Below are 19,953 nucleotides of genomic sequence, written 5' to 3' on the forward strand. Positions count from 1 at the left end.
CTGATGGGAAATCTACTTAGTCCACAGCGTTTTCAGGGAAGGGACAAGTCAAGTAGGGACAAATCCCTACTTGTCCCTCCCAGTCAAGTAGGGACAAGTGTCCAGAAGGCTCTGACCCTCATGCTCCTGAGGGCACTAGCAGGGGCCTGACTCTGGCATGAAGCCAAGGCCCCAGTTTGAGTCAGTCACTCCAAGAAAAGCTCTCAGCCGTGGGGGGTCTTCCGCCCCTCAGGGTTTCTCCTCTGTCACAGGCACTCTTCCTCCAGTTTTCCCTTCTCCTCCCAGTTGCCTGTCCCTTGGCTTCCTTCACAGCTCAGTTGGTAAAGAATCCACCTGCAGTGCAGGAGACCCCAGTTTGATTCCTGGATCAGGAAGATCCCCAGGAGAAGGGATAGGTTACCCACTCCAGTATTCTTGGGCTTTCCTTGTGGCTCAGCCGGTAAAGAATCTGCCTGCCATTCGGGAGACCTGGGTTTGATCCCTGGGTTGGAAAGATCCCCTGGAGAAGGGAAAGGCTACCCACTCTAGTATTCTGGCCTGGAGAACTCCATGGACTGTAAAGTCCATGGAGTTGCAAAGAGTCAGAGACAACTGAGCCACTTTCACTGTGAGCCACTTTTGTACTGCACTCAGGGCTGCCTGGCAGGCTACAGTCCACAGGGTCACAAAGAGTTGAACATGACTGAGCAACTAAGCACGTACTGCACTCAAGGGCTTCCCAGGCAGTGCTAGAGGTGAAGAACCTGCCTGCCTTGTCTCCTGCAGGAGACAAGAGATGTGGGTTTATCCCTGGGTCGGAAAGATCCCCTGGAGAAGGAATTGGCAACCCATTCCAGTATTCTTGCCTGGAGAATTCCACGGACAGAGGAGCCTGGGGGGATACATTCCATGGGGTCACAGAGTCAGACACGACTGAAGCTACTTAGCACACATGCATGTACTGCACTCAGAAGTGCTGGTGAGGTCCAAAGGCAGGCACACCTCACCCCAGGCCCCTTCCTGGCTCCCTCTAAGCAGCTCAGTCCAGAGGGACCAAGAGCCTAGGAGGCCCACCCCACCATTCCTACAGGCCCACACACTCCCAACACTTTCCACCCACCCACCTGAATGACCTCATACTGACCCTGTCAGTCCACAAGGGCAGAGTGGGTGATGGGCGGGGTGGGGAGAAGAGGCAAGAAGAGGATAACGGGGGTCTGGGGTGGGCGACAGATTGAGGAAGTGGGCAGAGTGCTTCTCGGGAGAAGCTGCAGAGGCAGACTGAGGGAACCAAATGTCAGCCCCGCTCCTCCCTCAGTTTCCCCTCGGCACGTCTGCCCTGCCTATTCACCACCAGCCCAGGAGGCTCCATCTCACTGGCCATGTGCAGCATTACAGAGTGGGGTCACATAGCAGGGGGCAGGGCTGTGCTCACCAGGTGTCCTCATACAGGGGAAGGGGGAACAGATGTAGGATAGAGGGGTCTCCCCCCAGTTCCCTGAGACCACACCACCCTTACCTCCAGTCCCACAGGCAGGCTGGCTTGGCCTAGCTTTCTGTGTGGGGCTTTGCATTTTGTCTAGTGTGATGATAGCATCAGGGCCAGGAGCCATATACCTCACCCCGCTTTTTTTTTTAGAAAACTCTTCTTTTCCAGGTGTCCGGGCTGTCTCCCCACCCCAAACTCAGTGCAGTGGGCTGCAGGCGGCAGGGTGGTGGGCTGCTGGGCGCTGGCACTAACCCCTCTATTTCAGGTCCACGTGGAAGTGCTGGGCGGGCATGGCCTCTAACTGCTCTTTTCTCTCTCCCCTGCATGGCGCTGCCCTGGGCCAGGACCCTGCTCTGGACACGAACAGCAGCCTGGCAGCACCCAGCCCCCACCCCGAGGCGAGGGCCGGCCCGGGCACCCCAGGCACCCCGGAGCTCGGGCAGACCTTTAGCTCTTCCTTCTCTCAGACCTCCGTCTTCTCCTCACACATGGAGGCCTCTGACCCCGACCCTCCCCGGGGCAGCCCCGGGGCCAAGATCAGCCTGGAGGGGGCCCTGGACTCACTCAGCCCGAAAGCCCCACCGGGCTCGAGCCAGCCAAGGCAGTATAACAACCCCATTGGCCTGTACTCGGCAGAGACCCTGAGGGAGATGGCTCAGATGTATCAGATGAGCCGCCGAGGGAAGGCCTCAGGTGCTGGACTCCTAGGAGGGTAGGTAACGGGCGCACAGCTCTCCGCTGGTGATCAGGGGCCACCTGGGTCCTCAGTGCTCATAGAGGCCTGATCAGGTTAGAGTGGGGAGCTGGTCTCATTGCGGCCAGCTCCAAGCCCATGAGGCAGCACAGGCTAAAAGCCCTGAAAGTAATCAGCCTATTGACACTTGCCCTCATTACTTTACGCCAGCCAGCGTGGTATGTCAGATTTTGCAGAGAGGAAAACTGAGGCTCAGAGAAGGTTAGGGTCCAGTTGTCCAACTCCTAAGTGGTTGAGTTGGGCCTGAATGCAAGAGACTCAGACTCCCAAAACTTTGACATCAGGTCACCCACCATGACAGGACAAAGCCTGTCCTAAAACCTCCAAGAACTCTGGGGCCAGGGGATACACTGATCCCACCCCTCTGGGAGCCCTGAGAGTTAGGAGGGCAAGTTCTCTGGGTCTGGTAGTGATCTGGGAAGGCTGCCTGGAGGAGGGAGTACCTGAGCTGGGTACAGAGAGATTGGGCAATGGGGTGAGGGGAGTGGTTGGCAGTGCCAACTCTGACTAGGGTGGGAAAGCAAGGGAGCAGGACTCTGAGGAGAAAGGAGCCATGCAGGAGAACAGCATGCCACCCCCTGGCCCCCAAGGTCTAGCTGATGGGACTCTTGGCACACAGGAATTTAAAAAAACCTAGAGCTGCGTGGGCACTGTGGAGAGGGTGAGGGAAGGGAGCTGCCAAGCAGAGCATGCATTAGCTGCCAAGCCTGGCACATTTGTTATCTCATTATAATTTCTCCCATGGCCCCATGCAATTGGTGTCATCATCTCTGGGCTGGAGGCAGAGCAGGCTGAGTCAAGGCATATGGCCCAGTGGTTAGGGGTTCAGGGCTCTTCCATGAGACTGTTCATACACCTGGACTATGGGGAGGACTGAAGGAGACAACACATGTGTAGTGCTGAGCTCCGTTCTGGCACACTCTCTACATGCTACCTGACATCACTGCCTGGAGTCACGCAGCAGGTACATTGATGAGTCAGCCTGGCAATCTGGGTCAGTTTGATTCACGCCCACACCCTTCCTGTGACCTTGCTGCAGACGGTACCTGTACTCCACCCACTTGCTCCTTCCCTGGGGATCTCCAGCTTCCCCAGAGCCCCGAGCTCTTTCTGGGATTCCGAGTGAAGCTGGGCGATTCATAGTCTGAGCACTTGGATCCTGGCTTCCCTGGACCAAGGTGGCAAAGCCTTAGGACCCCAGGCCTTTTCTAGTAAAGGCCTTCTGCTAGGAGGTTGAGGGAAAGACAGAGTAGAAGTGGCACCCTTCTCCTGCCTTGAGAAGGCTGGCAGGTCCTCCTGGTCCTCTTTGGGACTAGCCCCCCAGCAGACCAGGAGGTCTGACCTCCCTCCAGCCTGACCCAGGAGGTCAGGCTCTGGTGGATCCAAACCTCCATGGGGCCCACCTGCAGTGATGGTAAGGTCTCTGCTCACTGAAGCACCCATGGAGGCTGGGGGCTGATTAACAGTCCATATGCTTTGTCTAACACAACTCTCAGCAACTTCAGAGGTGGGCAGCGTTCCCTCATTTGATAACTGGGAAGTAGAAGCCCAGAGAGAGCAAGTCATTTGCCCAAGGTCACACAGATATTGAGTGGCAGACAGGACTGGCACTCAGGTCGGTCTGACTTCTCCCCGCATGGAGACAGGGGCCTACCTGCCTGCCCCACTGCTGCTTCTCATGACTCCCGAGGTGCCCTCCCATTGGTGCAGTGGCTTCTCAGAACCTGACAACTATCAGATTATTACTTGGCACTCAGAGCAGCAGGGCACAAGAGTTTCTTTGAAGAAAAAATGGGCTAGAGAGGGAGTGTGGTGCATGCCTCACTTAAGGCAAAAGCTGATGCTACGGCCCCAGCAGGAAGGTTGGGGTCTCTGACCAGGGGTAGTCGAGGGCCAAGGCCACCACTTTTTGCTGTGTCTAACTGCTCAGGGGAGACAGGGTTGGCAAATGCTAAGCCCTATGTCTGTTCATTGCATACTTAACCCATGCTGAGGGTTTTACATTCAGGCTTCTGTTCATTCTGCGGTGGGCACCACCCTCTCAATTTTATAAATAAGGAGACGGAGGCTAAGACAGGTAAGTAACTTGTTCAGAATCATAGCACTAGGAAGAGGAAAGGTCAGGATTTGAATTCTATCCTGTCTGGCTCCACAAGGAAGCTACTTCTCATACTCTCTGGGCAACCTGCAAGGTGATTCCTTGGCAGCTTGTATTCCCTTAGGAGGAATAGAGAGGAACAGAGTGGGTGCAAGGACAGCGGGGCCTGCAGCCCCTGCTCCTCATCCTCTCTGGGGCTGGTACTGAACAGCAGTGTCCCTCCAAGGGCCCCCCTCCCTGGGGTGGTCTTACAGCTTTGGCTCATTCTCCCCAAGACCTGGGTGCTCCTCTCTGAGCTGTCTGCTGCAGGCATCCCAGCTTCCAGGTTCTCAGGTGAAAGTTAAGCAGGGGGGCTAAACAAGGAACTGGCTACATGGGCGGGGAAGGGCAGAAGCCTCCCCTGAGGCCAACACTGCCCTCTACAGGGGACACTGGGCCGGTCAGGGCAAGAGCTGACCCTGCAGCTGTCAGCACTGGCCAAAAATGGAGAAGGAATGGGAGATCTGTGCTGGCCCTTTCCTAATATAGCTCCACTGACAGCTATTTTGAGCCTGGGAGATCAGAGGGAATTTTATCAGCTCTGAGACAGAGTTGAGCCTGGCACTGGGGGATCTCCCTGACTTTGGTCTGGATCCCCAGGATCCTGGCCAAGAGATGACCAGGCTAGGCCAGGCCAACAGAAGCCCAGGTTCTCCCAGTCAGATCCAAAGTGGTGGCAGAGTGTGGGGGTAGGGACACCACTGTCTACATTCTTCTCCCCTCCGATTTCTGACCAGGGTCTGTCACTGCAAGGAATTTTCATCTAAAGAAACATAAGGCAGGCAATGCCTCTTCAGATAAGAGTGAGGGTGGAGTCCCTCTTGTAGTATCCAAGCTGGGCTGTCTTGGTTGGGGGCCTTCCTGCAAAACACCATGGCCCACACTTCTCCCAGGCTTCCCCACCACTCCATCCTGCATCATTGCCCATCCACAGGCTTTTATGGGTGGTTATTGGCAACTGCACAGCTCCCTTACTACTGTGCCCCAGGAGGAGGGTCCAGAGCTGCCTGCCCCTCCTCTGGGAAAGAGAACATGTTCCCAGGGCTTCCTCTCCAGGGTCTAGAGCCAGGTTGTATGTGGGAGATTCATGTACATGGTAAATGAGCAACCATGAAGATGGACCAAAAAACCCCTTCTCCTAGGCAAAGCTTGAGGTACTGTGGACCTACACCACAGTTGGCATCTCTGCCCCAAACTGAAAGGCTATGATCCAGACTCTGTGCTTTGCCCACTCCTCTCTCTGCGCTCTCTTCACCGAGTGCCTGTCTGGGCTGACTCCGCCTCCACACTGGCCAGTTTGAGGACCATCCCTACATCCTTATGCTCAAACCCTCTGTCAGAAGCCTCACTCTGATAGTCCTGTCTTCTTTGCTCTTTCTCTCCTCCCCAGGTGGTAGCCAACTCTCCAGCCAAGTTAGTATCAAAGGAAAGCACGCATGTGCGCTTGCCTGCCTATCCCAGCATGCGCCCGCGTGTCTGGGGGTCTGAACAGTGTGCGCCTGTGTCAGCATGTGTACATGTATGCGCATGTGTGAGTGAGGGTGCATTTGTGTCCCTGCGTGAGGCTGCATGTGTGTGAAGCTGCGAGGATGAAGTGGAGGCGTTGGGGGGCTGCTGGGGCTCTTTCGGATGCCTGGGGTCATTGTGTTCCCAATTCGTTGCTGCAGCTGCTTAAGAAGGCAGGTTGGCTCTGACGGGCTGTTGGGTGGAGTGTGTGCTGACGCTGGTTCCCAGTGAGCCTGAAGACATTTCTAGCCTGGCCAGATCCCTCAGAAGGGCTGGGCTTGACCTTGTCCTTGTCTGTGGAGCGCACTTAACATTTTGAAGGGGAAAGTCTTGATGGGTAGAAGCTGGTGGGCCGCCCAGCAAGTTGGACTTGGGGGCCCTGAGCACCTAAACCCTGCTCCGAGGAAGAAGCACATGCACTGAAGAGTCTGGAGGAGCAGAGCCCCCGGGGAGTCCAGGATGAGCCCCTTCGTGGAGAAGCCAAGCTCAGAACCCCCACGGGTGCCCAGTGGGGCTGTTTTTTGCCTTTGGGGCCTTCTGGACTCTGCTTTGGCTGCCGCTGCCTTTGACTCATGACCCAGCTCTTGTCCCCTAATCCCAACCCCCACCCCACCCCCCCAACCTTTGCAGTCTGTTTCCCTGGGGGAGTGGTGAGAGATCTTTCCAAGCCCCCCAGCTCAGGCTTAGTGGGGGCCTCCAGTGATCTGGGAAAGTGCAGAAACACCTTCTGCAAAGGGCTCTGGGGAGGGTGAGAGGATCTTCCTGACCAAACCCAGCCAGTCCAAGTGGATCTGGGTTACTTGGTTAGCCTTCCTAGGATCAGGCTTGGGGAGATCTCTCTCCACATCCTCCACCACCAGCCTTCACCTTCACCGGTGTAACACCACCTGTTGCCCTTCTCTCCTTGCACCTCCCTCCCTCACTCCCCTCCCCCATACTCCCCTCCCCCATACCCCCTCCCCCTATACTCCCCTCCCCCATACTCCCCTCCCCCATACTGCCCTCCCCCAGCGCCGACTACCAGGAACGCTTCAACCCCAGCGCCCTGAAGGACTCGGCCCTGTCGACCCACAAGCCCATCGAGGTGAAGGGGCTGGGCGGCAAGGCCACCATCATCCACGCGCAGTACAACACGCCCATCAGCATGTACTCCCAGGACGCCATCATGGATGCCATCGCCGGGCAGGCCCAGGCCCAGGGCAGTGACTTCAGTGGGTAAGCGCCTCCCCGCCTCCACCGGGCGCTCGCCGACTCCACCGCTTCATCTCCGCGGAGGGCACCGGGCCGCTGAGCGCCACTGGAGACTCTTAGGCATCGGGACCAGTCTTCCGCCACCGTCTTGAGCTTCCCAGGGCACAGCCCTTGGAAGAGAACCAGCCTTGACTGGGCCTTTCAGACAGAACATGGTGTTCTCTCTTCAGGGTCGGTTTCATGGTCAACTTTAGGAGAAATACCGCATGTGGTGGTTCCTCCAAGTGCTTTACACAGCCTCTGCATTTTCCCAGGCTCCCTGAGGGGGCTGGTTTAGAAAGAGACTTCCGGAATCTTGCTAACCGGGGTCACATTCTGGATACCCCAGGTTCTCACAGCTAAGCCATTCTTTGAGGGGAAGTTGTCGCTTTCTTCTCAAATACATGACTGGGTTTCTTGTTTGGGAAGGGGCCTGCAGACCAGTCACCCACCGTGCTGTTGGCAGTCAACCCTGCCGCAGAGCGTGGGGAACACCCAGGACCTGCCTCCTCCTGTTTGCCCCAGAGAAATCCAGGCTCAGGTTGGTGGGACTTAGGACATCCTTGGTTCCTGAATTTGCTTGTTAGCAGTGGTTGAGGAACTTGAGGGCTGAGTAGGGAAAGAGTTGGCTAAAAATCATTTGTGGATGAAGCTGGTAATCGTGCAAATTTTAATGGGGACCTCACTCCCTCCTTCTGAATTTCTGTCTCTGTTTATCTTAGTCTCTCTCTTTTCTGCCTTTCTTTCCGTGTATGCCTCTATCTCTCTTTCTGTCTCTATCTCACTCTTTTTCTGTCTCTGTTGTTTCTTTCTTCCTTACACATACACACACAGAACCCATCCTGTATTCTACTTGGGAACACCATTAGTGTTGACTTTCAAAACTGATTATCTCTTTGGGTAACATGTTATCCCTGAGTCAAGATCTACAACAGCTCAAGGCAAGAAATCTTAAAATGATTGTACTTTTTTCCGAAGCTAGAAAAACCAGATGTTGTAAGAGGGATAGAGGCATTATAAAGTCCCGGATAACTCCTGTAGTGTTTGGCCTGAGCAGAGGCCAGTCCTCGTGGCCAGGACGTGTGTAGGTTTAAAGTGCAGCCTCCAGAAGGCAATGGATGGAAAATGGTGCGCTCTTCCTGCCTCTCCTTATGCAGGGGAGCCTGTCCCTCTCAGGCACGCAGTACTTCCTTTGGGCCACCAGGGGGCGGAGGTTGCTTTCCCTGGAGCAGTGAATCTCAAATCCCATGGACTCAGGGCTTTAGTTCTTTGTGGAACTCTCAGGGTAGTGCTGACTTATATAATCCCATCTTTCAAAGCAGAAAATATGACCATGAGAGGTTAAAAAGATGCAACCATTAGCTCATGGGTGCCCAGGAAAACAAGACTGTCTGATTCAGCCAAAGAGTGAACAGGGATTTCCTGTTAATATTTGCTTGCCATGTGTGTCCTCAGTGTGATCTTCATATGGTAATATTCGCCAAAGGGAAGCACAATGGAAGAAAGCAAAGAACTGCTGTTCACTGATTTATGTTTTCTGCACCTTGGGAAAAGACTGCAGTCATTTGGTTTTACCTCTAGGATGGCCATGATGTAATTTTTTTTTAACATGATGCACCATTGATCTAATCTAGGCTTCTCCTTCCTGCCACTTTCCCTCCCATCCTTTTCCTCTCCCTTGCGAGCCTGGGAGGCAACACGCTTCCTTTTCCTTCTAACTCAGCCCTGCTGGGTTGACGCTGCCGTGGTGCCCCTGTCTGCCATAAGGTGTTCCATTTCTGCTGTTAATTTCCATGATTCCTTCCTCACTGACAGTTTTCTTTTTGTTTCTCTCTCTTCCTCCTCTATCCACCCACTCCCATAACTCATTTCTGATCCTAACCCTGCTCCCTTGTGTATGCGCCGCCCCCCGCCCTCCCATGATGGACACGCACTCACTGCTGGGCTTTCCTCTGCTTGGCAGGGCATCACCACTGGCGTAAGTAGACCCCACAGTATTTGTTCCGTCGTCCGTCTGTCTGGTTGCGGGATGGTGTATGGGTTTGGTGGGATGTGCCTGAGGACAGTGGCTCTGTCCACATTCTTCCTCACACCCACCTCACAGGTAAATGACATGCCCTGCGGCCTCTACAGGCAAGTACTTGTCTTTGGGGGTTTTCCCCAGATAACATCACTACAGACACAGAAATCAGAGCAATGACACCACCCTGGCTAGGGCTGTGTCTCATGTTCTCCTTGCTGTGCTTTTTGAGGGCTCCCCCCAGCCTTTCTGGCCTGCACTGGGACAGTGGAGACCTGAACATCAGAATCTACATCAGGCCGTTACTCAGGGAGAGGGTGATGAGGGGGCCTCTTGGAGGCCACTCCCCAGAATCCTCATGAAAGATGGATCTGAAGAAGCCAGCCCTCACCGGGACCACCCATAGGAGGCGAAACCTCAGTCAGACTTGGGGGCAGTGTACAGTGGAGTGAATGCCCACAGGTGACCTTGATGTTGTAGTGACTGTGGAGTGTTTTTGGTGGTAAGAAATTCATGCTGGGAGTGGCTCCAGAGAGTGGCCTCGAACCCAGGGTCCTAAAACTGCAGGGCCTATTCTATCCCCTCTCTGTATGTATTATGTCTGGGCCCCAGAATCTCAAAGGGCACAGCAGTTCCTTCGTCTGGTTCCCAGTGTCTGTTGCAGCAGCACCACAAGTCCCTGGTCTTTGCATAGTGTTGTGGGAAGGGAAGCCGACAATGGGACTCCTAAGGGATTCACTTCTGGGGCTCTCTTTCTTGAGCCCTCGGAGCTATGGAAGGAACAGGGAAATATGTTCCCTCAAGGGAACATTCCAGGGAAATAGCAGCAAAAGCCTTCCATCTGATTCAGGTCCCCTTGAGACTCCTCCCTGTGCTAGAGATGACCTCCCCAGTGAGATCCCAGCCTCTCCTCTCCTCCCAGTCTCCTCCCTGGCTGGGACCCCCTAGGGATCTGTTGGTTTCCCTATCTGATCCAAGCCACAGGCTTCCAGGACCTGTAGCTGTCTGGGCCAGAGCAAAACCTTCAGGAAAGTAGGGTAGCTCCACCCTGCCTTGGTCAGTTACCTTCTGCCATCTTTCTCCTCCTCTGCTCATGTAGCCCACTCTGAGCTGACACAGGGGACCAATCCTGGGAGACTAGGCCATTTCTTCTGTCCAGCTTCTTGCAGAGAGGGTAGATGATGGAAGCACTGGGGAAGTTGTCTTTGCAGCTAGCCAGTGCCCGGGGGTTGGGGGGAGAGGTCAAGGTAGCCATAGCAGCAGGCAGGGTGCACCTAGACGTGGGGAGTGTTTGGGCTGGGCCATGTCTCCAGGTGGGGAAAACCTGGGGTGTGCAGATCTCCAGCAGGCAGAAGTGGCCTTCCTGAGCCTGTTGCTGCAGAGGGTCTGATGGAAAGGAGTCTGAGCTGGGGGCTGGGAAGCCTGGGTTCTAACTCCATGGTGGTCCTACATGACATAACCTGGAACTAGCCGACCTCTCTGGACTTCACATTCAGCGTCAGTAAGAGGAGAGAGCTGGGCCACTGGTCCACAGGCTGGGGAAACAGGCTGTTGTTATTCTGAGCTTCTCCTGAGCCGACCGTGACTCCCGAGAGAGTGGGCTGGGCAGCCTGGCTCCCCCAGCCCTCTCTGGTTGGGTGAGTGGTCATCCACAAAACTTTTAATGTGTCTTGCCCTGCAGTCTGATCAGGATTGATAGACCTTGTACTCAAGGGGTTCTAGAGTTCCTTCTGGTTCTGATCAAGGATTTGTTCATTCAACTAAGTTTTGAGCACCTACCATATGCCAGACCTTAGGGGTCTCAGAGAAGGTCACCAGGCCCCCCTCAAAAGGCTGTGCTCCCCTGGAGCAGAGGACTGGTGACCCTCCCCACAACTCCACTCCCAGCTCCCTTGGACGAGAAACCCCACTATCCCTGGGTGATGCTGGGCCTCTGGGGCCCAGTTGTCATTTCTCCAACCACATCCTCACTGAGCTTGCTTATATCTGCTGAACAAGAGCCCACAGTCCTCTTCCAGAGAAGTCACGACAGTGGTGGCTCCCAGTTTGAACCCCAAGCTTTGAGGAGGCCAAGGGACTGACCTTAAGGAAGCCTCCGAGTCCCCAAGTAGCCTGTCCTTACCCAGCCCCAAACTCAGGAACTGCTTAGGGAAGTCAAAATTACTTCCAGAAGACCTCTTCGGCCTCTTCTTTCCTTCAAGGAGATCCAGCTCCTGAGGGGGGAGGGTATCTTCAGACCTGTGTCTGGAGACAGACTGGGGGGTGGGGTGGGTGTTGACAGGAGGGTCTGAGCCTCCTGACCCTCCATGAGTGGAATTCGCTGACTCACTATGACCTCCCTGAGCACTGAGGATCCAGGCCAAGCCCTTGTTGCAGGCTCTCAGATGGCAGTGGGGAGAGGCAGCGGTGGGCTCAGACAAGTAGGGGGCTGCCAACAGGCTTGGGGGGTGTTGGGGGGGCGCGCCAGGGGAATGTGACATGGGGAAGGTGCAGGGGCCAGGAGCAGGGTTCCAGCCCTGCCCTTGCCCACGGCCTCTCTCTGCATTGCAGGAGCCTCCCTATCAAAGACCTCACCGTAGACAGTGCCTCTCCCGTGTATCAGGCTGTGATTAAGAACCAGAACAAGCCGGAAGATGAGGCCGACGAGTGGGCGCGCCGCTCCTCCAACCTACAGTCTCGCTCCTTCCGCATCCTGGCCCAGATGACGGGGACAGAATACAGTAAGGGAGGGCTGTCGAGGGTGGGGCAGGAAGGGGTGACTTTGAAGGGCCATGAGAGTCCTGGGCCCTACGCCATGGTCCCACAGAAGCCAGGGAGCCAAGCCCCCTATCCTAGAAGACGAGCTGGCCTTGATAGATAGTGGCCTCTTTTGCCCTTTCTGGGCCCCTGGGGCAGGCACATTGACATCAGCCTTCTGCTCGGCTCCCTGACTCCAGCAGCACCTGGATTGGTTTAAGAGGACCTGGCGGAACTTTCCTGGTGGTCCAGTGGCTAGGACTCCACTATTCCAATGCAGGGGGCCCAGATTTGATCCCTGGTCAGGGCACTAGATCTTACATGCTGTAACTAAGACCTGGTATGGCCAAATACATAAATAAATAAATTTAAAAAAAAAAAGAGGACCTTATAGGCCACGCCTCTGGCCACTCCATCCCAGCTGCACCACTTCTTCTAAGGCCTGTTTTCTCCTCCTTGCCTTCTGCCTAGCACACAGCCTTTTCCTCCCAGAGGTCACAGGTAGGAGGCAATAACTGTCCCATCATGTGTGGGGACTCTGCCCACTGAGCTCCAGTAGCTTTTGTTCCTGATGTTCCCTGTGATTCCTCCTGACCTGCAACTTTCTACCCACAGTGCAAGACCCTGATGAAGAAGCTTTGCGAAGGTCAAGGTAAGTGCCTGGACTCAGGTTCTGTGGCCTTGTCCCTCCTAACCCCATCCCTCCCAGGGCAGCCCCCAGGTCACACAACTCACAGAAGGAACATCTCAAGTTAATGCATCTGGAAACTCCCAGCCCCTGCGGGGCTCTGGCAGATGCTGGCTTGGGGTGTGTGTGTCCCAGGTCAGTGAGGTGGGTGCCTGGAGCTGAGTCTCTATCCCCCTGATCCAGGCTGCACGAGCAACGACTCTGGGCTCTCCCGGCTCTCTCCCTGGGCAAGGGGCAGGGCTGCTTTGGCCTTTGCTGGGCTGTTGAGAATGAGGGCATCTCTTCCTGTGAGGCACCAGGCTGGCTGCCTGGCCTGCCCACTCATCTCAGAGCCTGTCCCCTGTGAGTCTGAAGGGTAGGCACTGGGAAGCTAGCTGGCACGCGGAGGGCTATGCTGGGCTGGGGCACCTGGCCTTTGGACTCACTTGTCCAGACCCACGTTGAGGTATCAGTTCCACAGACGGCTCACAGCACCACAGCTGCTGCAAGGAAGCAAAGCCCTGGGCATGAGGTGGGCACACTGCCCTGGAACCCACTGGAACCCACTAGGGCCTTCCATGGGCAGGCATGGGGCCCAGTGTGACTGTGCTTACACTTCCAGAAGCAAATGTGTTGTCTGCATGTCCTTCCTGGGAGAGTCTGCCTTGGGCTGGCACGTCCCGTGGTGGCCTCCGTGTGAGGGGCTGGGGCTCAGAGGTGCCTTTCCACCCTGGGCCAAGCTTTCTATCTTTGCTAACCAGCGTGTAGTGGCCACGGGACCACATGGAGAGTGGGACTCGGGGGTCAGCTCGAGTTGATGTGGATTTTCTTTTTGAACCTGTTTCTGCCAATTGAAGTTGCTCCCACTCTTTGGCTGGGGCGTCTAAGCCTAAAGTGTGGTCCTCCCCGGCCTGCTAACAATGGCATGCGGTTCCAGTGATGGTTCTTAACCTGTCGGTGCCTGCAGTGTGTCTGTAAAGAGCCTGAAATGAGATGGTGTTTGATTTAGCACAAAAGGTAGTATCGAGCTATTTGAGGCGTAACTAAGCTGTCAGCTCTCTCCGCCCGGTGCTCCTCTGCTCCTGCGTCATTTCTATGTTTATCCCACCTCCTCTTCTGAGTGCCGCTCAGAGATACTCCAGTGAGCAGTGTGGTCTTTCCTGAAGATTTGATGGAGGGGTTTTACAGCACACACCACAAATTGCTCAAAAATTTCCAGGTCCCTTCCATCAAGAAGCCAGTAGGGGCCTGCCCTGCCTTTCCAGCCCCTCATCACCCCTTCTCAGTACTTCTGGACACTTTATGTTTCTGGGGCCAGCACTCTCAGTTGGCATCTCAGTAACCAGACTCCATTTAGAAGGTGGAGTTCGACACATTTAGTATGGGTCGAGAACCTTTGTCTCACATGTTCTCCCTGGAATACTTGTAGGCTCTGCGATGTCATTGAGTGAGAACACAAAAGGTGGTGTTCACGGTGGTCCGGTGTGGGCCCTCCCCTCCCCTCCTTTCAGAAGCATCTCTTGGGGCCTGTTCGGCCTGGTTGTCTTTCCCCACCAGGCCCTTTCCCCACCCTGGGGTCTAACTGCCCACAAGCTCCGTTCAGATCCCCTCCGAAGGCAGGGTGTCTTACGAACTCTGCGGCAGGTCTTGGAGTCTCTCCCTCAGCCCGGGAGGGTTTCCTTGTAGAGAAATCTGGAAGAGAGGGGCCCAAGAAGAAACTTCAGCCTGCTTCCTCCCTTGGTCAAAGACCTTGACCCGCCCTAAGAAAGCAGCCCTCCCTCCCCACACACACACACAGCTCTGCACGCCTGTCAGCCCCTCCCTCTGAGTCTGCAGTACAGGCTCTGAGGCCCCCAGGAAGCCTCTGTCTGGGACTGGAAGAGCCTTAGCCTCCTGCCCTTCTCCCTTTTCCTGACTTTAATTTCTGGAAGGTTGTCCTCACAGCTACTCCACCAAATGCCCCTTCTCCCCATGGCCAAAGGAGGACAGTAGGCTTTTTTATTTTGCTGAATGGCACGCAGCTTCTGGCCCGGGGAGCAAGAGATGGGGGTACAACAGGTGCTGCGGTTCAATTCTGTTTGTGATTAATGCCCGAAGTTGTGACTTTGGCCACTGGTCCCAGCTGGGGTCCCAGGCCAAACCGAGAGGCCATCTGAGCAGTAGGGAACACACTTACCCCTACCCTGAGTCCAAGCTGGTCAGAGATCTTGCTCCCTTGGGGGACTGAGCCCCACTTGCATCCTTCCCTCCTCCCAAGTTGGAATCTGTACCCCCAGACCTTGCTGATGCATCGTGTTGGCTGAGGGTAGACACGGCCTCTGTCCTTCCCCCTCCCAGTGGAGTCTGACTCACAGTGGGGGATCTGAGAGTCTCTCACAAAGGCTGCACTCCCCAGGAAGGCTTCACTGCACCTTGCTTCCAGGGAGCTCATTCCAGCATGGCCTGAGTTTGCTAAATCTGGGGCCCAGCAACCTGGGCACCGTGGCAGCCTATTTAGGCTTGTATGTCTGCTGGGATGCTTTTTCCTTTCTGTTGCTGTGTGCTGGGAAAGCTGGCAGGGATGCCAGTTGTTCTGCACCAGGCAGGGCACTGGGTGGCCTCCAGGACAGGTGTAATCTGCATGTCAGAGGACCTGCACACTTGTCCCTAACCGTCCCTTCTCCACCTTTGGGACAGCCCCCACCAAGTCCCAGGGCAGCTCAGAGCCCCACCCCGCCCTCCCCTCCTCTCCTCTCGGGCCCTGGCTCCTGGCACTGCGGCGATGTCTTTGGTATCTGGTAGCAAGTAGGGCTTCCCTGGTGGCTCAGACAGTAAAGAATCTGCCCGTAATGTGGGAGACCTGGATTCAATCTCTGGATTGGGAATATCCCCTGGAGGAAGAAATGGAAACCCACGCCAGTATTCTTACCTGGAGAATCCAATGGACAGAGGAGCCTGGTGGACTACAGTCTATGGGATCGCAAAGAGTCAGACACGACTAATTGACTAACACTTTGAACTTGAACTTGAGCTTTCCTCCAAGGCTCCAGGGCCCCCTTGCTGGCCTAATCTCCAGGGACTCTGTCTTTACAGGGGAGGTAGGGTGAGCCACAGAGCAGTCTGAGTATCAGCTGAGGATGTGGTTCCTCTCCCAGGAAAGGCCATCACCTTAGCAAACTGTCAAGTGGGCTTAACCAGCAGCCTCCTGCCAGCTTCCACGTAGGTACAGGTGGTAGTGTGGCTCCCAGCCTTCATATGAAGTAGCAGAGCCTATAATCCCAGAAAGGTCACCACACCTTCCATCTGACCTCAGGAACGCATTCCAGGGCCTAGATGGCTCGAAGGTTGGTGGGGCTGGGAGTCCAGGCAAGCGTAGTTTCATCCTAGGCAGGGCTTGACTCTGCCAGGCATATGGATCCCACCGCATGGACACAACCTTCCTGCAGCGCCGCAGTTAAGAGCTCAGATCCCACCTCCTGACCCAGCCCCCCTCTTGTGGTGCAGCTGTCTATCAGTTCAGTCTCTGTGTTTACCTGATGCTCACCTCAGTAAAGAACTCTGCATCTCTTTGTGGTCTCCATGTGTTAAGGAAAAAGTTGATTTTAGTGCTCAGTTCCCCTGTGTGTCACCTGAGCAGCCCTCATGGGTTTCCCGGGACCTCTTTCCCTTTTGCTCTCACTCACTCTGCAGTCTCTTCCCCTTTCTTCTCTTCCTCCATCTTCTTGCTCCTCTCTGGCTGGCTGTGAGTTTCCCAACAGCTCCAAGCAGAGCAGACTCACAAGCCTTACCAACTCTGTAGGACTGTCCCTGACCATGTCACTGAGCACTGATGATAAAGGCTTGGGCCCGGCTGGACAAACTGGCTGCGACTGTGTCCTGGGTGGGCTGTGTGTGCTGGTCGATAGTTGCCGCCCATGGTGCTGTCAGCAGGCGGGGCTGTGTGGGCCCTATCACAAGGCCTGGGCTTGTACTATCTTCACCCCCTTTTCCCCACTCTCGGAGAGGCAATAGCAAGGGACGCCTGGCACTTAGATCATGGTTCTGCCTCTGAGTTTCCATGTGACTATAGGCTATTCATGTGAGGTATTTGCGCCTTGGCTTCTTTGTGGTCTTAGGAAAGTCTGGACCAGTGATTTTCAAATATGTGATCAGGAGACCCCTCTTGTCAAATGGAACCTTTACGCAGGGACCCACTTGCAGGCCTTAAGGTGTAGAGGGGGAGTCTGCCAGGTAATACAGATGTGGGGAGGTGACCAGGTGTACATGTGGGTACACAGGACTGTTATCATGCAGAAATGTAAGTCCAGCATCGCCACATCCTTTGATTTTTAAAGACCTAAAGCCAATCTTTCTGATTTTTATATGCTGACAATTCATTTGTTAAACTATTTATTTTGATACAATTGCAGATTGGCCTGTGGTTATGAGAAATAATACCGAGAGAGCCTATGTAGCCTTTACCCATAATGGTAGCGTCTTGCAAAACTAGTACCACACCATGGTGTTGACACCTGTACCATCCAATGCAGAATACTTCCATCCTCAGATGCCCCCATCTTGTTTTTCCAGACCACTCTCAACCTCCCTATTGCACACACTCTGTCCTTAACCTGTGGCAACCACTAATCTGTTCTCTGTTTCTATAATTTTGTCATTTCAAGGATGTTATGTAAATGGAATCATACAGCTTGAGGCTTTATGGGATGGGCTTTTTCAGTCCTCCTAGTTCTCTGGGAACTCATCCAAGTTGTGGAGTATACCAGTGGTTCATTCATATCTTTTTATTGCCGAGTAGTAGTCTATGATCTGGATGTAGCAGTTAATTTTTTAAATGAATTTTCAACACTGTCCAGGTTGAACACACTGTGTTTGTGACTAGATGAGGCCCCTGGGCCACCAACTTGCACCTCTATTCTGGAAGATGTTAGAGGTCCCTTGGTCTGGAGGTTTAGGATTTTGGCCTTTCCCAGGCACAATCTCCCCTCCATATCTATATTTCTGGCTCTTCCTCGCCTGCTTTGTCCTATGTCCTCGGCTAAGAGAGCTGTGGGCTGAGCCCCAGAGGCCTTGCTGGCAGGAAGTGGCGGGAAGTCCGGGCCCCCAGTATATCTGTGCCAGCAGCCTTGTGAGTATACATGTGCACGTGTGTGCCTGGCTGTGCTCAGGCCTAGCTGGGTGGGTAGTCAGTGGTGTTCGGAGGCTTCTCTCTGGGGACAGAGAACGGTTGGCAGAGAATGGGGCAGCACAGGGAGTTGGCAGGTCTGCTCACCCAGCCTCGTCACGGGGACAGGCGTTCCTTCTTCTTGATGCCCAGCTGGGGGACAGAGACCATGCAGGCTCGCCTGCCTATGGTGTTCAGTCCCAAGAGCCCACAGCCAAAGCAGCCCTGCCAGCCCTAACCACATGGGCCAGGGAGAACCTGGAGACCCCCCATCCACCCCTGTGCCCAGCCTGCCCTCAGGTCCTCTAGCCAGGCCCCTTCTCCATGACTCACTCGAGTCAGGGACAGTAGTCCATCCATTCTGGTCCTTGTAACTCTGGTCTTGCCCCAAACCAGGCCTAACCACCTGGAAATTACCCCATGGGTGGCAAAGCCTCTCCAAGCTGAACCCTCCCTCCCATGCCCTCTGCCCCAGCTGTCAGACAGGGTGATGGCGGACACGTCCCCTAACCCCTTCTTTCTTCCTCTCTCTCTCTCTGTCTCTGTCTCTCTGTTTCTCTCTGTGCCACAGGGAAAGGTTTGAAACGGAACGTAACAGCCCACGTTTTGCCAAATTACGCAACTGGCACCATGGCCTTTCGGCCCAAATTCTTAATGTTAAAAGCTAAGAGGCTGTCTGGAATCCCCCCATTCCTTGCAGGCCTGACTCCTCCCGCCTTCCCCCCCACACAGATCTGGCATGTGAGCCCCATGGTGATGCTTGAGAATGTATAGCGTGCTGGGGGGCACCTTCGCTAGTCACCTGCAGCAGTTGTGCTCTCTGCCCGGCCCAGAGCTGACGGCCCAGGCCCAGCCCCACGCAGCACCCCTGCCCTTCAGTGCAACCCTCGCCACCCCCCAAATAGCCCAAACCTCTGCTCCCCTGCACGGGGCCTTCCTGTAGATCAGAGAGGACGTGATGGGGTTTGCTGATAGGACATCCCAGAACCAAGGGAAACAGACTGCCACTGGTCCATTCTCCCACCAACCTCAGCTCCTGGGAGAAGCAGCCCGGCCTAGTGCCATCCTGGAATGAGCAGCCCATAGGTCAGGGTCCTAAGAAGAAGCCAATTCCCTTGCCCCACTTACTCCCTCGTGCCCTCTGGAGCCAGGCAGCCCAGGACAGGGCTCCCTGCAGAGGAAGAGGAGGCCCCAGGGTAGACGAGGGAGAGGCCCCTCCTGGCCGTGGTGAGATCGGAGCGTGTGTTCGCCTCTCTGTGCTGTGTGTGCTGGCTCCCTAGTTCTCTCTCCTGTACATATAAGCATGCTCATTCTGAAATAAAGAGGCTTTGAAATGAACCAAACCTGCCCCAGTCCTGCTGTACCTGTGTGCATATCACCCAAGGGGGCAGGTCTGAGATGGGGAGAGGACAGGTGCCTGCAGAAGAGGGGCAGGGGCAGTGTCCCTCAGGGCTGGGATTTGTTGTTCAGTGGCTCAGTGGTGTCCGACTCTTTGCAACCCCACGGATTGCAGCATACCAGGGTTCCCTGTCCTTCACCATCTCCCAGAGTTAGCTCGAACTCATGTCCATTGAGTCGGTGATGCCATCCAACCATCTCATCCTCTGTCATCCCCTTCTCCTCCTGCCTTCAATCTTTCCCAGCATCAGGGTCTCTTCTAATGAGTCAGCTCTTCACACCAGTATTGGCGTTTCAGCATCAGTCCTTCCAATGCAAACACTGTTTCCCTGTCCCTATGGCCCTGCCCAGGGCTCCAGAGAGCAGGCAGAGAGGACAGTGGGTGAGAAGCTGTTCTGTGGGCTAGAGGGCAGCCTTAGACTCCTTCGGGTAGTGTGTGTGAATGCTCCCCACCTCCCCTCCCACACCAGCCACAGCCGGCAGGCCAAGCCAGCCCTCCTTCCCCATCGGAAAGCGCACCACAAACCCTGGTCCCAGGAAGGCACTGTGCATGCTCAGCCCTGGCCGGGAGGGAGAGAAGTGGCTGAGGTGGACACAGCTGGACTAAGGAGTGGCTCACAGGGAAACCGCAGAGGTCCCTCATGAGCAGGCCACGGCTCAGGAGGGAGGAGCTGGAAGGCGTGCCTGGTGGAGGCTTGCTCGCGTGGCAAGGGGGCAAGGAAGGTTCTCATTCCTGGCTTCCACACACCTATGGCCTGTCCCAGTCCTGAGCGTTTAGGAAGGGCCAGTCTGGCAGGCTAGTGTCCTCCCTACTCACCTGCCTACTCATCAGCCTCCTCCCTGACTGAGGGAGCCCCAAGCTGAGAACATGAGATCATCAACACTTGACAAATAATG

The 19,953-nt window shown here is 55.2% G+C and overlaps 1 protein-coding gene across 5 annotated transcripts in view; it reads left to right on the forward strand.

The window, feature by feature from the left end:
• Positions 1-19,953, forward strand: part of LDB3 (LIM domain binding 3) — a 59,253-nt gene that overhangs the window by 10,784 nt on the left and 28,516 nt on the right. For 2 of the 5 annotated variants that reach the window (XM_065922731.1, XM_065922734.1), the window contains exons 5-9: positions 5,750-5,772; positions 6,877-7,080; positions 9,059-9,073; positions 11,666-11,835; positions 12,467-12,503. In XM_065922731.1, coding sequence (XP_065778803.1) covers positions 5,750-5,772; positions 6,877-7,080; positions 9,059-9,073; positions 11,666-11,835; positions 12,467-12,503 — 449 coding nt within the window. Of the gene's footprint in view, positions 1-5,749; positions 5,773-6,876; positions 7,081-9,058; positions 9,074-11,665; positions 11,836-12,466; positions 12,504-18,229; positions 19,002-19,953 lie in introns of those variants that run through there. The other 3 variants (XM_065922736.1, XM_065922732.1, XM_065922735.1) reach the window with 2 other exon arrangements.

The sequence above is a fragment of the Muntiacus reevesi genome, chromosome 2 (genome assembly GCF_963930625.1).
Source record: "Muntiacus reevesi chromosome 2, mMunRee1.1, whole genome shotgun sequence".
In the NCBI taxonomy this organism is placed as follows: domain Eukaryota; kingdom Metazoa; phylum Chordata; class Mammalia; order Artiodactyla; family Cervidae; genus Muntiacus; species Muntiacus reevesi.